Consider the following 13,445-nt stretch of genomic DNA (forward strand, 5'->3'; position numbering starts at 1 on the left):
TGTTTTAAAACTCCAATCAGCTTTATTTAAGCTCAACCACCAGCCTGCAAAAGCAGCTGTGATGCAAAGCCAGGCGTTCCTTAAACAAGCACAACTGATCCCTGATTGAAGGATGGTGACACTGCTGGAAGAAGCCAATGCAAACAAAACTAAGGCCCTATGCAAACCCAGGGAAGGCTCGGAGAGTTAACAAGCAGGCACTGAAGAGTGTGTGAGGAAAGCTGTTTCAAGAGGAGGGATAGTGGGGAGCTCTCTGGCTCCTCACCCCATCTGTTCACCACACGGATCTTGGAACAAAGTGCTGTGAATTCAGGTTGTGTGGGCACCAAGCTGTTCCCCAACGCTGGTCAGAGACATTCCCTGAGTCTCCCAGCAGAGCACAAGCTCTGTCTTGTGGGATTAAGGTGGCAGAGCTGGGTTTAACTCAAAGAGTGAATTTTCTGGATTGGGGCACACCAGCCTGACCCTGGGCATGGGGCTGCAGGAATGTGTGGATGGTAGCAGGATGCCCTGGGCTCAGGAGTTCACACTGGGGCCATGTGGGGCAATGCTGGGATGTCAAGGCTTTACTGGCACAGCTGTCTCAGCTCTGTGGGTCTCAGCATCCCTGCTCTCAGCTGTGGATGGCTTTCCCCTGGGGAGGGTGGTGGGTGGGAGCCTGGGCCCACGGCCACCTGAAGCATCGCTGCTAGGTGCTGGGGTGTAACAATGCGGGCTGCAGCCAGAGGGTGAAACAGTGTGGGGTAGGGTCAAAAATTCTCATAGTGATGTGCAAAGTAGGTCTGGTCTTTCTTGTTCATCTGCCGGCAAGCCTGTTCCACGCTCTTTGTCATCCCGGGCGGGCCACAACTGAACACCCCGATCTTCTGCACCTGGAAAAGGAGGGAGCCAAAGGGGTCAGACTGCAGCACCAGTTCTCCCCACAGTCCAGCCCCCCTTGATCCCTTGCTCTCTGACAGCTTGGGGCATGGATGCTGACTGAGCAGTCTGTCTCAGCCTCCAGAGGCTTTTGGAGAGGTTGTCACCTCCCCATGGATCTGCCAGGGCCGTGGAGGAAGGATGGGAGCCCTCCAGCTCTGGTCAGTGGTTGCAGCTGGGGTCCTGCAAAAGCAGGGGGTGTTTAGCTGGTACGGGGCACTGCTGACTCTTGCAGCTCAGCCTGGCACCAGAGGGAAAGCAGGATTCATTCCCCTTCTGCCCTGTTCTTGGTGCAGATGCCACTGAGGTCTCCAGGACCTTGGGGGCAGGCTGGGACCAGTCCTCCACACTGGCCAGTGGGTGCACCTCCTCCTGTTCCCAGCTGGACACTGACCTCAGGGTGCACCTCCTGCAGCGAGCTGAAAAAGGGTACAAAGGGAGGGCGCCCAAAGTGGGTGATGGAGCGCAGCCCTGTGAACAGGCTCTTGTTTAGCACCTTCTGGAAATGCCGTTCACAGATGTACTGAAAGAGAGATTGGTGCACGTCAGATGGCCCAGCACAGCCCAACGTGGCCCTGCACAGCCTGGCATGGCGTGGCATGGCCTGGCATCCTTCCCATTGGATGTCCAGGCTCACCAGCATGGTGGTGCGCAGATCGAACTTCTCGGCCAGCTGTGTGATGTAGATGTGCACGGAGACCAAGCTGTTCTTGTCTAACTCTTCCACCTCCCGGATGATGTCCGTCAGCCACTCAAACTGCCGCTGAGTGCGTGTCACCCAGATGAAGTAGATCTGTGGCACATTGGGACGATGCTCAGAGTGGGGCCAGCATCCTTGTGAATGTCTATGGACTCCACAGAGGATTTTACCCCCAAAGAGGCCAGCAGCAGCAGGAGGCATCTCAGAATCACAGAATCAGTTAGGTTGGAAAAGATCTCTGAGATCATCAAGTCCAACCTCTCAGGGGGGCTCATCTTTCAGATACTTTCTCTTACCTTCTTACACAGCAGCTTGGAGTTTATGGATGACTTGAAGACCAGGTCCTTGAGAATGGATGCGAAGGGTGTCACCCCGATGCCTCCTCCCACCAACACCGACACCTCAAACTTGTTCCACTCCTGGTGGCCCTCCCCGAAGGGCCCGTCCAGGTAGAGCTGGAAGGGAGTCAGCCGTTAGCAGAAGTCTCTGCTTGCCAAGGTCTTGGCTGCCCTCAGGACTGGAGAAGAGCCTCAGGCTTGGCACAACCCATTGCTGAGATGCTCTTGGGCTCAGATGTCCCCATGGATGAGATCCTGTTCAGGGCTCACCTTGGGCAGTGTGCCGAGGAGGCCCAGGTTCTCAGGAGAGTAGAGCTCCCGCAGACGGGTGGTCCAGGGCCCCACGGCGCGGATGTGCAGGCTCAGCGTGTCGTCGTGCGGCGCCGAGGTCAGCGTGAAGGGGTGGTACTCGGTGGTGCCCAGGGCCACGCAGGCAATGCGCACCCACTGCCCGGACTTGTAGTCAAAGTCCTGTGGCCGCTGGAACTGCAGGTGGGTGACACCTGTGGGGAGATGGGGAAGGTGGAGCTGTTGAGGAGGTGATGTTCCTGCATTGCTGCAGCCCCTGATGCTCTTGCAGGGAGCCTGGGCTGGGCTGCTGCTGTGTGGCCAGGGATGTTGTGGTACCTGAGGGCAGGAGCTCCGCTTTCACCACACTGATCTCCACCTTCTTCCTGCTCAGGCTGTACAGCTTGTCTGCACTGTAGATAAGAGCCGGGATGATGAAGTAGATATAGAAACGGGGCTGCTGGATCAGTGCGTAGCTGCCATGGATGATGACCTGGGCAGGGAGCAGAACCCTTTAGCAAGGTGATCGTCACCCCAGGGATGATTTGGTGTAAGCTCAACAGCATGGGAAGCCAGGACTGGGGCCACCATCTCCCTTGGGACCACCCCAGCTATTCTATCTCATCAGCTGCACTGACTTGACCTACAGGCTTGCAGTGCGTTGGCACCATCCCTCCCTTCCAGCCCAAATCCTTTACCAGGATGTAGAGCAGCACATAGAGGTGGTGAGTGATCCAAAAGCCCTGGAAGCTGACACGTCGGAAGTGGTGGGTGGCAAACACGTACATCACAGCAAGGACCACGAGAAGCAGCACTCCTGTCATGCCTGTGAGAGGAAGAGTGGGGAGGCCCTGTGGGCGGGAACAGGGCAGCCCCACAGGGGCTCTACCTGGGCTGGGCAGAGGGCTGTCCATCCTGGGCACAGGTGTGCAGGTCTGTCTGTTAGGTGTTCTCACCTGGAATAGTCTGGAAGAACCACCAGTAATACTTCTGTGGGAGCTGTGACCTGGAGAAAGACAAGAGATTGCACTATGGAGTGACCAGAATGAAGTAATGGTTTCCATTTTCATTTCTGTCCATGCCCAGGACACCTGGTCTGGACTCTGCTTTAAATTCCACCTACCCATCATTTGTAAAGACGCTGGAGAAGAGGCAGGACAGCACACTGAGAGGTGTGACTGAGAAGATGTAGACATTCACTACGTGGCCTGCAGTGTGAAGCACTGTAAGAGACAAAAATACAGAGAAAGCATCACTTGATGTGGATGGAGATGTGTCAGACTCTGCTGATGTCCCCAGGGACCCAGAGATGCCTCCTCTTCTGTAGTGCAAGGCATCTGTGTCTCTGCAAAGTCTTTAGGCTTCTGCCTGGTCCTGCCATGGCGTGATGAGCTGCTCCTCTGCTTGTGGGTGGCACATCCCCCAGCAGCCCACCTACCTGAGAAAATCAGGGCTGCCATGGCAATCCAGCGGTGGAAGTCGACGGCGGCATCAAAGGGGATGTAGTGATTGAGGAAGGTCTCCCGCAGGACGGTGATGAGGTTGCGGCACATGGTAAGCAGGATGTAGGAGTACATGAAGGAGATGGAGGCAGCTGCTCCCCGGGAGATGATGATCCCCACGAAGGTGGTCTGTGCAATTCCAGTGCTGGGGGATGCAAAGGCGTAGTCTGGGGGGAGAGAGTGGAGGGCGTGTCACGTGCCTGGCGCTGAGGGCCATGAGCCTTCCTGCAACAAGGGGATGGCCACTCGTGTGGCTCCACCGAAAAGAGGACACCAGGGATGGTTTGTGTGGGGAAAGGGACACAACGACCCAGAACTGCCGGGTGACAGGGTGACCTTGGAGATCCAGGGAGGAGAATATCCAACAGGGAATCTGCACCTTGGGACTGTGGACTCAGTTGGGGAATCCAATATAAGAGGTGTCCATAAACTGGAACGAGTCCAGTGGAGACCACTAGGATGGGTGGGAGCTGGGTGACATCATGTAAGGGAAAGGCTGAGGGAAATGGGCTTGTTCAGGCTGGAGGAGATGGGTCAGGGAAGTTGGCTGTCTGCAGCCATTACATGGAGGCACAGAGCAAGTCTTTCTCAGGGATGCACAATGGAAGGATGTGAGGCAGGAGCACAAGTTTCACTGTAGAAAATTCAGGTTTGATGCAAAATAAAAAGTCTCCACAGGGAGGATGGTCAAAAACTAGCAGAGACCCAGCAAAGTGGTGAAATCACCAGCCTTGGAACTCTTCACACCTTCTCTAGGCAAGGCCTTCATCAGTCTTGTTCAGCTTTGGAAAAGGGTTTGCTCTGAGCAGGGCACTAGACCAGACCGTTCCAGAGATCCCTTCCAACCTCAGTGATCCCTTGGTCATCCCAGGGGAAGACTGCCACTGTTGCCCAAAGCTGTGCTGGACAGCTCCCCATCGTGGCCCAGGCAGCCCCAGCTTTGAGCCCACGGTGGGGCTGGGGGGGCACTCACAGTAGGCTCTCTCTGCAAAGACGCCGACGGTGATGGCGGAGAAGAGGACGACACAGACGATGTGGCGCCGGTAATTCTCAACGAAGCGCTTGAACTCCTGGATCTTTTGCTGAACTCTGTTCCTCTCGTACTTCTTCCGTTGTGCTTCTGTGTACGGATGCAGCTGGTACTGGTTTGCCCTGGCAAATAAAGGAGTGCTGGTGTCACCGTGAGGTTTTCCCAGCAAGGAATGGCTCAGGGCCCAAGCTTGGGTTTCCTCCCAAAGCACCGTGATCTCCCCTGCACTGCATCAGTGACAGGGGTGACCTGCAGAGCACACCATGAGAGAGTGATCTCAGGTCAGCCTGCTCTACAGTGCCTTCAAAAGCTGATAACAAAGGTGGAGAGAGTGACTCACAAATGAAACTGTAGATAAGAACTGTAGAAGAAAATTTCATAATAATACTCAACTGTCAAAAATTACGCCACAAAGGGGGACTTTCCTTAATTGGTGCAATTATGGCAAACCAAGATATTCTGGCCATCAATAACAACAGCTGAGCTACTTCCTTGAAGAAATACTTGCTTCTGCCCCAGCAGGGAGGACCAAATTCTCTCCTGCAGCTCTTGTAGGCAGCCCAGGCAAACCAGCAGCATCCCAAGGGGCAGAGGAGCACAGGCAGGAACTGTCAGACAAGACCCCTCTCTAAAAACCACTATCCCAACCTCTGGAGTTGGCCACTTCATTTGTTTGTTTTTTTTGTAGAGGTACATCACCCAGACCCAGATACGGCACTGTCCTGCCAAGATGGGACTGTTTCTGTAGTTCCTTGGCCAATGAGTGCCTCCTTGGAGTAGTGTCATTTGACTGGAGGGCTACCCATTCTGACATGGAGATGTGAGAAACAGCAAATAGGCTGAGCCCAAGCCCCAGAGACACAGCCAGTGAGGGGACTCACTTTCTTCCTGGTCTCTTCCTCAGTTCTTGGCCTTTTCGCTCCGTGTAGTGACTCACAGTGTCCAGATTTGAGTCTTTGTTCTCCTCTGAGATGGTTCTGTGGAAATAGAGCTATGTCTAGCCCAAAGCTCTATTTGCCAGAAGTGCTTGCCAAAATCTTCCCCTTTTCTCCACTTCTCGTCTCGGGCTCAGCTGGGAATGTGTCCAGCTTTTTCCCACAAGCCTGCTTGCATTAACTTTAATTGCACATGGTCTGGATTCAGTCCAAGATAACCCCTCCCTCTGACAAGCAAGGCCGGACTCCCATCTCCACACAGAGGATGCAACAGGGCTCTACAGGAGGCAATTCCTCCCCTCTGGCTGTGCCCAGGGAGGAGGATGGCAGCCCCACTGCAGCGCCCAGCGTGCACCTCCCACCCCTTCCCCAGCGCTGGGAGTTCCAACATCTGGTGGGAGCAAGTGTTGGAAGGCCTGGGCTGAAGGATAGATGTGAGCCAGGGCAGAAGGAGAAGGAATAGCAACAGTGACACTAAGGAAGGGAGCTTACCCTTTCGGCTCTTTCTTTTTTATGAAGGAGACACAATTTTGCAGATTTTGCTTGAACACTTCAGGGACACCTTTGAGGAGACAAAAGGACAAACAGCCATTCAGAAGGTGCAAGACAAAGATTAGGAATCTCCTGTGGGCAGGGAAAAGCTCGGAACTGGCCCAAACATGTCACACATGAAGCAACAGCTGATGCCCCATTACTGCGGTTGGGTTGGGGGAGACGGATGAACCAGGATTTGAGAGTTCCGTATTGGGTGCTGCCCACTGCCTCCAGCCTTGCAGGGCCAGGGGCGTCCCAGTGCTCGTGCCCACTGACCTTTGACACAGAGCTGGGTGAGCCGAAGCTCGCTGTCGTGGTCCCGCAGCATGTAATGGAAATTCTCCCATGTCAGCTCATCCCTGTCCTGGAACCCCGAGGCCCGAAACATGGACTCGGTCACCTGCTCTGCCTGTTCTCTTGACAGGCAGTTGTTGGAGATCTCGATGAAGGACCTGGAGCAAGGAGGCAAGATGGGAACACCAGCTGAGTCCCTCAAATAACACAGGGCAGAGTCCCAGACCAGTTTCAGGGGAGAAATGGGCTCTTGGTTGCAAGTGTTGAGCCCATGGTCTTCATGGGGCCTGAAGCACAGAAACTGGGAGCTGCTTCTGAAGACATGCCTATAAACATTGTGAAACATTAGGAGAGAGGAGGAAGAGTACCTGAGCATCCTCAGAAACTCCTCCTTGGAGAGGAACCCATTCTCATCAATGTCATACATCCTGAACATCACCTTGGATTTCTCCTCTGGGGACCCTGGTGGGGAGGGAGAGAGGCAAAGTAAGAACAAGATCCTATTTTCATCAACAAAGATGCTTTCATATGTTGTTTTTGAATGTCTGGACCTGCAGCAGTGAAGCCTCACCCTTCCACTTGACTTTCTCAAGTGCAAGGTGAAATATTGATCACATATTCTTTCTTGCACATTATTTTTCAAAGACAAGGTGTGCTTTTGCACAGCAATGATTTCTCTGGGAGCTGTTTTGATTGAATCTGGCATTCAACACCTCCACCTATGAATCCACCTTTCCAGTGGTCATTTAGGGAGAATCAGATTGCAGACACGGTTGCTATGATCTCTCAAGTAGAGGATGCACAGCCCTTTCAGGAGAAGGGCAGACACGTCTGTGGTGCTGGAAGACAGCTCCCATCTTCCAGAAAACACAATTACATTGTCATGCCCATAACTCAAGCTGAAGCTGTCCTGAGTGAAGGGAATTTAAATCTGTAGCAGGTTCAAATGCCTATAGGTTGATCTGCTGGGTGAATCTTGTCCTCCACTCTGACAGAGCCTAGAAATGGGACCAAGGGCAGCAGATGGAGGCATTAACCAGCTCCAGCTCCCACCTTTCATGAAGACCACCAAGATGTCCAGGAATTCCCGGAAGGAGATGTAGCCATTGCCGTCTTTGTCAGCCAGGGAGAACATGGAGTCCACAAACATGGAGTGGTCTTTGAGCCCCAGGGCTTCAGCAAACTCAGCCCTGGTCAGCTCACACGTTAGAGCCTCCTTTGCCTTCTGTGAAGATTCAAGGCTGAGCTCCCCGGCATCGGATCTGTCAATTTCCAGCACCTGCAGGTTGTGTCCCACAAAAGAAATCCTGTGAGTGATGGCAGAGCACAAGGCTGCTGTTTCCTTTCTGACCTATTGCACAAAGACTGGTGGCTCCCTGGCACAAAACTCGTGGCAGATACCATGGGGAAAGTCCCATGTCTTTCCTACACGGTGTGACTTTTCACACTCCACACGACTGACCACTCTGGAGACCTGATACACCACCCAAAAGTCTCCTTGCCACTTTAGGCACTTGTATCACTGCAGCAGATCTCCCTTTGTCTTCTGCAAAGGAAAATGTCCCTCGGTCCTGGAAGTATTGGCAGCTTCCTTGTGTGTGGCTTACCAGCTCTTAGAGAGAGCACCAGCCCCAACTTTCTTTGCTTAATCAATACAGAAATACCTTCCCCCACGCATCAGGGCTTGCTATACCTCTACACACCTGAGCAAACAGGTGCCTGAAGAAAGTCTCCAGAATTTGTTTTCTCTGCTCCTGGGTGACTGCCCGTTTCATCAGGCTCTGCTCCTTCATCTCAGACAGATGCAGGTCAAATCTGCTCTCCTTCAAGTAGTCTCCTAGCTTCCCGATGAAGATGCTCCTCTCAGCCTCCTCACTGAAGAGCAGCACCTGCAAAGGACCCACCAACTGGCCGTGATCATCAGAGGCTCAGCTCCATGGTATTTTCTGGACCTGGTGGTTCTCAGGAGGCCACAACCTCCCTTCAAGGACTTACACTGCTCCCAGTGTCCCCAGCTGAGTGGTGCAGAGGACTGTGGAGGGTCCAGGGGAAGGTGTCATACCCCATGCACCATGGTACTTACCAGGTCGTAGTCCTTGGGGCTCTTCAGGAGCAGAGCTTTGTTCCCTTTGTTGTTGGAGAGGATCACCTCCACTCTTTGGTGGGCTTTCAGGTTGATGCTCCGGAGCACAGACCCTCTGCTATCCAGCACTTTGAGCACTTTGTCAGCTTGGAGCTGAATGTAGACAGGAGAGCTGTCTGTCTTGGGCCCGTGCCACTCCAAGGCTGGTGGGAGAGAGCACAGGACTCAGCTGGAAAGGCTCCTACTAATCCCAGAACCTCCTTCACCGAGAGGCAGTTTGGGAGTGATTTCATAACCAGGCACATCTTAAAGGAATAATGATGATCTCCTAAGTGCAGAGCTCAAGCACATGGACACAGGAGGAGTACAGACTGTGGAGCAGGGAGGCAGGATTTTTCCAGTGTGCAGAGCAAGCAGATACAGTCCCTCTCCTGGATCTACTGGTGAAATTGCTCTACACAGGTTTCCTTCAGGCGTGGTGTGATCTGGGGAGGATTGGAATCAGAGTGGCACAGGATGACTCAGGTTGGAAGGGACTCAGGCTGGAAGGGTATCTTGCCCAACCTCCTGCCCAAAGCAGGACCAGCCACACGTCAGTCTGCTCAATGCTTTATCGGGTCAAGTCTTGGATAGGATGGACTACCAAGCTCTCTGGGCTCCCTGTTCCACTGCTTGACTATGCTCCTGGAGAAACAGTTCCTCCTTACATCCCATCTGGGTATAAGCCCCAGGCCCAGCCCTGCCTCAGTGTGTGCCCTGACTGCAGCAGCATCACCAGGTGCCATCGCAGGGTTGAAAGGGCCCCCTCACCGTGTATGGCCTCGCTGGACACCTCCCTGCGCACGCTGGTGCCCTGCTTCCTCTGCAGCTTCTTGAAATCTCTCTTGCGGAAAGCGGCAACAACCCAGGCAACAAACAGAGTCACTGGGGACACACGGGAGAAGGAGGCATGAGAGATCACGCAGCTCCTTCCCAGTTTCGGCTCCCTCCTGGTGCCCAAGGACCCTGCCATCTCAAGGACCTCAGGAGTGACCGGGACTCCGCGGCTCCTGCTGGGAGGTGCTTTGTCCATGGGCACCCAGCCCCTTTCTCTGGTGGAGAGGTGAAAGAGGAGAAGGGTTAAGAAACAGTGACAAACCCAGGGGCAGACAGCAGAGGACGACGATGATGATCCCGAAGCCTGCGCCGCTGCCTGCAAAGTAGTCCAGCACCATCATGGGTGTGCAGTTGGCCAGGTGTTGAGCTGTCAGCTGCTGGGGCTGGGGGCATGGGTCCCCTGCAAGGGGGAAACAAGCTGTGAGTGTCATTGACCTTGTACCCAGCTCACCTGCATCGCCCCTAGGAACTTCTGCATTAAGATGTTGATGGGGTTTGTGGCTGAGTGACTCAGGGAGCACTGCAAAACTGGGGTGCTTGAGTCAAACTCCAGATCTTGGGGACAGCCTTTGGGTTTGAGTTCAACCTTTGCCTGCCACAGCAAACCAAGCACAGAACTGGACTCTAGTGCTCTGGAGCCCATCTCCTGATGGGAGGGGCTGGCCAAGGGGCACCCTGAGCCACAGCAAACTGGGGCTCAGAGCCTCTGCTCATCTGGATGCTGCAAATCCAGGGAGACCTCCTGGTGTGATTACAAGGAATACACACCAAGGGAACAAGGGCTGGAACGTGACCCAGATGGAATGCTTACAGTAAATGGAAAGAGTGTGGCAAGATTCCAAGAGGAAAAGGCGTATTGCCAAACACAGTAGTAGGGATTTTCCCTTTGGGATCATGCCTGCACTTCAGCTCTCTTTCAACACCTGCATCATGCATCAACATCTTGCTCACAAGCAACCCTTGCATTTTGTGCCCATTTTGCTGGTTTAGGGTCATAGCAAGTGTGAGGCTTGAGAAACTCCAAACCTGATGTGTTCCCTGTGTCACTGAGTCGCTGGCTGTGTCACTGGGATGACTCTGCTTTTCTTGCTGCCTTGCTGCAGCCATTCCCTCCCTGCTCCCTCCCAGTGCACAGCGCACTCACCCTCTCTCCAGACGAACACGTGGGGCTGGAGGTCTGTGGATTTGGCATAGGTGACAGCAGTCAGGACACTGTGAAAGGTGGTGTTACGGATCTCCCTGACTTCCTCCTCCGTGAACAGCCTGAGGAAAAGGAGGTGGAGACAAGTGGTGGCCCCAGGTGTCACTGACCAGCAACAGGAGGGAACTGAGGAAGCTGGAGGATGCTTTTTCCTCCAGCCCCAGTTTCCATGTGTTACTGGGGTTTGGAGAGCAGCTACCAGATAGGGACAAGGCCATTACCCATTCTTGGTGTTTTCGAACCAAAACCTGTCGCTATCACGCAGGCGCACAAACTGGTCCAAGATGATGGTAGAGAAGAGGGAGCCATCAGCCTCCAGCATGCCTCCAGGGAGCAGCTCCAGTGCAGCCGTGTTGTTGGCATACAGGGCAGCGACGTTCTGCAGGACCTGGTGAGAAACCCCACCACACGTGAGGGAATTCTGTCAGGGCATCAGAAAGTCCTGGCAAGCCTTAGGAGGTGTGAGGAATGTGCATTTCCCAGGCATCACACACTTCTGTGGGCTGGGAGGATGCTGAGCCTCACAATGCCTCAAGCTCATGGCTTGAACTTGAGCGACTGAGCATTGCTCCCAGAGCATCTCAGCTTCAGGAGGAGCAGAGTGCCTGGGGGCACGGGAGTTTAGCACTGGGGCAGGATGGGTTATTCGTGCCATGTAATTACACAGTTACCCCAATGCAAGAATGAAAATTACACAGCTACCCCCCTGCAGGCATGAAAATCAGCCAGGGCAGGACATGCACGGATCTCCCTCTTCCTATGATGCTGCAGAATTCAGTTCCTGCCTGGAATGTCCCATCAGCCTATGGCCCACATACATTCCTTGCCCAGACCAATTTGCTGTTACCTGTGGCTCCAGGTGTGAGGCAAGGTTTGACCAGTTTTGGAGAGGTTTCAACCCAAATCGCTCCCGGACTTGGTTATAGGTTGGCAGGCCAAGGTCTCGCCCACGCTGAACCCAGCTGGCCACGTAGTCGGTGCGGGAGTACTTCAGGGGCCCATACCAGTAATCTGTGGGTGGATTTGAAGCCATGGTGATGGCAAGGCAGAGCCAGAGGAGCTGCCCCAACTGCCACAGCTGCTGGCCCGGCCTTGTCCTCTGCCATGGGCTGTGCCAAACACGGAGATACCTCCATGCCCTTGCCAGAATGGTCCCATGGACAATGCACCTCCATTAACAAGGCTGAAGCTGAAGCTGAAGCTGAAGCATGTGGTTGGGTGCTGCTGGAGGAGGCAATGGGACCTGCCTCCCCACCTTGGCCCCGGCACAGCCTCAGGCGTAGGGGTCCCCCACTAAGGCACAGCTGCAGTACAGACCTCGGAGATCTTCCACCACAACATTGTCCTCCCGCTCTGCGATCTGTGAGCTCATCCCCAGCAGGAGGTTGTCCACATCTTCTGCCTGCTGCAGCCCGGGCCTCTGAGAGGTATGGGAAGAGCAAGTGATTCCTCTTGCATGAGGGAGGACAGACAGTAGCCCCACAACCCGGAACTGGTGCCCCCAGGGGTGCAGACCCATGGTGCAGGGGAATCGGGGACTTCTTCCAGGCTCATTTTCTCCACATCAGCTCAGCCTTGAGGTCTGAGCCTGACACAGCTGAAGGCTGGGGATGCTGGATGGGGAGGGTCTCTCACCCCTTGTCTGGCTGTCATACTCTGCACCTAATTTCCCTTTCAGACCCCTGTGAGGTCCCCCACAACACAGAGCAAGACATGAAGCCCCCTGGCCAGCCTGCCACATCCTCAGGACCCCCGTGCTCCCTCCCCTGTACCTCTCTGCTCCAGTAGCTGTTGCAGAGCCGCACTGCTGGGAACGAGCCACTGGAGACAGACACGTTCTGGAACCGGCACTTGGTGTCTCTGGAACAACAGAGAAGAATTGGACCCTCCCAGGGCTGCCTGGAGCTGACAGGGCTTGGCTGTCTCAGCCGAGGGCAGGACATAGGGAAGGGGCAGAGACCATCCCAACAAAGGCCATTCCCAGCCACCAACCCAGCTCGGGTATTCCCTCCCCTGACACAGGCACTGCAGTCCCATAATCCTGCCGGGCTGCTCCTACCTCTTGTAAACACCTGGAGGCACCATGGTGGCCAGGAATTGCCCCGCAGCCGCCACGAACTCTGGAGAGAGGCTGGGGTCCAGGTGCTGCTGGTAACCTGTGGGGCAGCAGCCAAGCTGGAGGGAAAAGGGGCCAAACTCCCTCTCCCTCCCCACCCACCAGCTCCCCTGGTCCCCCTACCCCTGCTTCCAATACTCCTTTGTCTGCCTACCCCTCACCTTGGTACTCCGGGACCGGTGTGCCCAGCAGGGTTGGCAGCCACTCATACAGAACAATGCTCTAGGGAACAGGGAAGCTGGGTCAGGGCCAGAGCCATGCAGGATGTTGGGGGTCCCAGCAGAGCTGGGGGGTCCCGTCCCTCACCTGGAAAGTGGCGATGACTCTCTTGCGAGTGTGCTGGAAGAGATCCTCATCGGACCAGGCAGGATGCTGCTGGGCCAGTGCTTTGGCCAGCTGGTTGTGGTACCGAAACCAGGCGATGCTCTCAGCCTGCAGGAAGGGGTTCTCGTTCCCCCAGGCACTCCCCAGGTCTGCAAGAGCCACCATGACCATCAGCAGGGGATGTCACCACTGGGTCTAGCTGTGCCCATGGCTGGAGGAGCACACCTAGCCCTGTGGATGCAGCCCAGTGTCCCCTTGTCCCCTTGCCCTTCCTTCCTCCCCAGGCAGACCAGCAACCTGAGCAAG

General features: G+C 54.9%; 1 protein-coding gene across 3 annotated transcripts in view; it reads right to left on the reverse strand.

Moving 5' to 3' along the window:
* The window catches only part of DUOX2 (dual oxidase 2), a 27,145-nt gene continuing 13,700 nt past the window's right edge, over positions 1-13,445 (reverse strand). For all 3 annotated transcript variants that reach the window (XM_048318175.1, XM_048318177.1, XM_048318176.1), the window contains exons 7-34: positions 13,122-13,288; positions 12,977-13,037; positions 12,759-12,855; positions 12,472-12,559; positions 12,017-12,119; positions 11,547-11,710; positions 10,921-11,087; positions 10,643-10,761; positions 9,761-9,898; positions 9,433-9,546; positions 8,623-8,825; positions 8,243-8,428; positions 7,593-7,818; positions 6,908-7,001; positions 6,522-6,697; positions 6,204-6,273; positions 5,658-5,753; positions 4,720-4,898; positions 3,683-3,913; positions 3,368-3,467; positions 3,201-3,250; positions 2,943-3,070; positions 2,584-2,737; positions 2,227-2,459; positions 1,915-2,073; positions 1,556-1,711; positions 1,313-1,441; positions 1-872 (exon numbers count right to left, since the gene is read on the reverse strand). In XM_048318175.1, the coding sequence (XP_048174132.1) occupies positions 750-872; positions 1,313-1,441; positions 1,556-1,711; positions 1,915-2,073; positions 2,227-2,459; positions 2,584-2,737; positions 2,943-3,070; positions 3,201-3,250; positions 3,368-3,467; positions 3,683-3,913; positions 4,720-4,898; positions 5,658-5,753; positions 6,204-6,273; positions 6,522-6,697; positions 6,908-7,001; positions 7,593-7,818; positions 8,243-8,428; positions 8,623-8,825; positions 9,433-9,546; positions 9,761-9,898; positions 10,643-10,761; positions 10,921-11,087; positions 11,547-11,710; positions 12,017-12,119; positions 12,472-12,559; positions 12,759-12,855; positions 12,977-13,037; positions 13,122-13,288 (3,911 nt within the window). In that variant the 3' untranslated portion in view covers positions 1-749. The remainder of the gene's footprint in view (positions 873-1,312; positions 1,442-1,555; positions 1,712-1,914; positions 2,074-2,226; positions 2,460-2,583; positions 2,738-2,942; positions 3,071-3,200; positions 3,251-3,367; positions 3,468-3,682; positions 3,914-4,719; positions 4,899-5,657; positions 5,754-6,203; positions 6,274-6,521; positions 6,698-6,907; positions 7,002-7,592; positions 7,819-8,242; positions 8,429-8,622; positions 8,826-9,432; positions 9,547-9,760; positions 9,899-10,642; positions 10,762-10,920; positions 11,088-11,546; positions 11,711-12,016; positions 12,120-12,471; positions 12,560-12,758; positions 12,856-12,976; positions 13,038-13,121; positions 13,289-13,445) is intronic.

Source organism: Corvus hawaiiensis, chromosome 13 (genome assembly GCF_020740725.1).
Source record: "Corvus hawaiiensis isolate bCorHaw1 chromosome 13, bCorHaw1.pri.cur, whole genome shotgun sequence".
Taxonomy (NCBI): domain Eukaryota; kingdom Metazoa; phylum Chordata; class Aves; order Passeriformes; family Corvidae; genus Corvus; species Corvus hawaiiensis.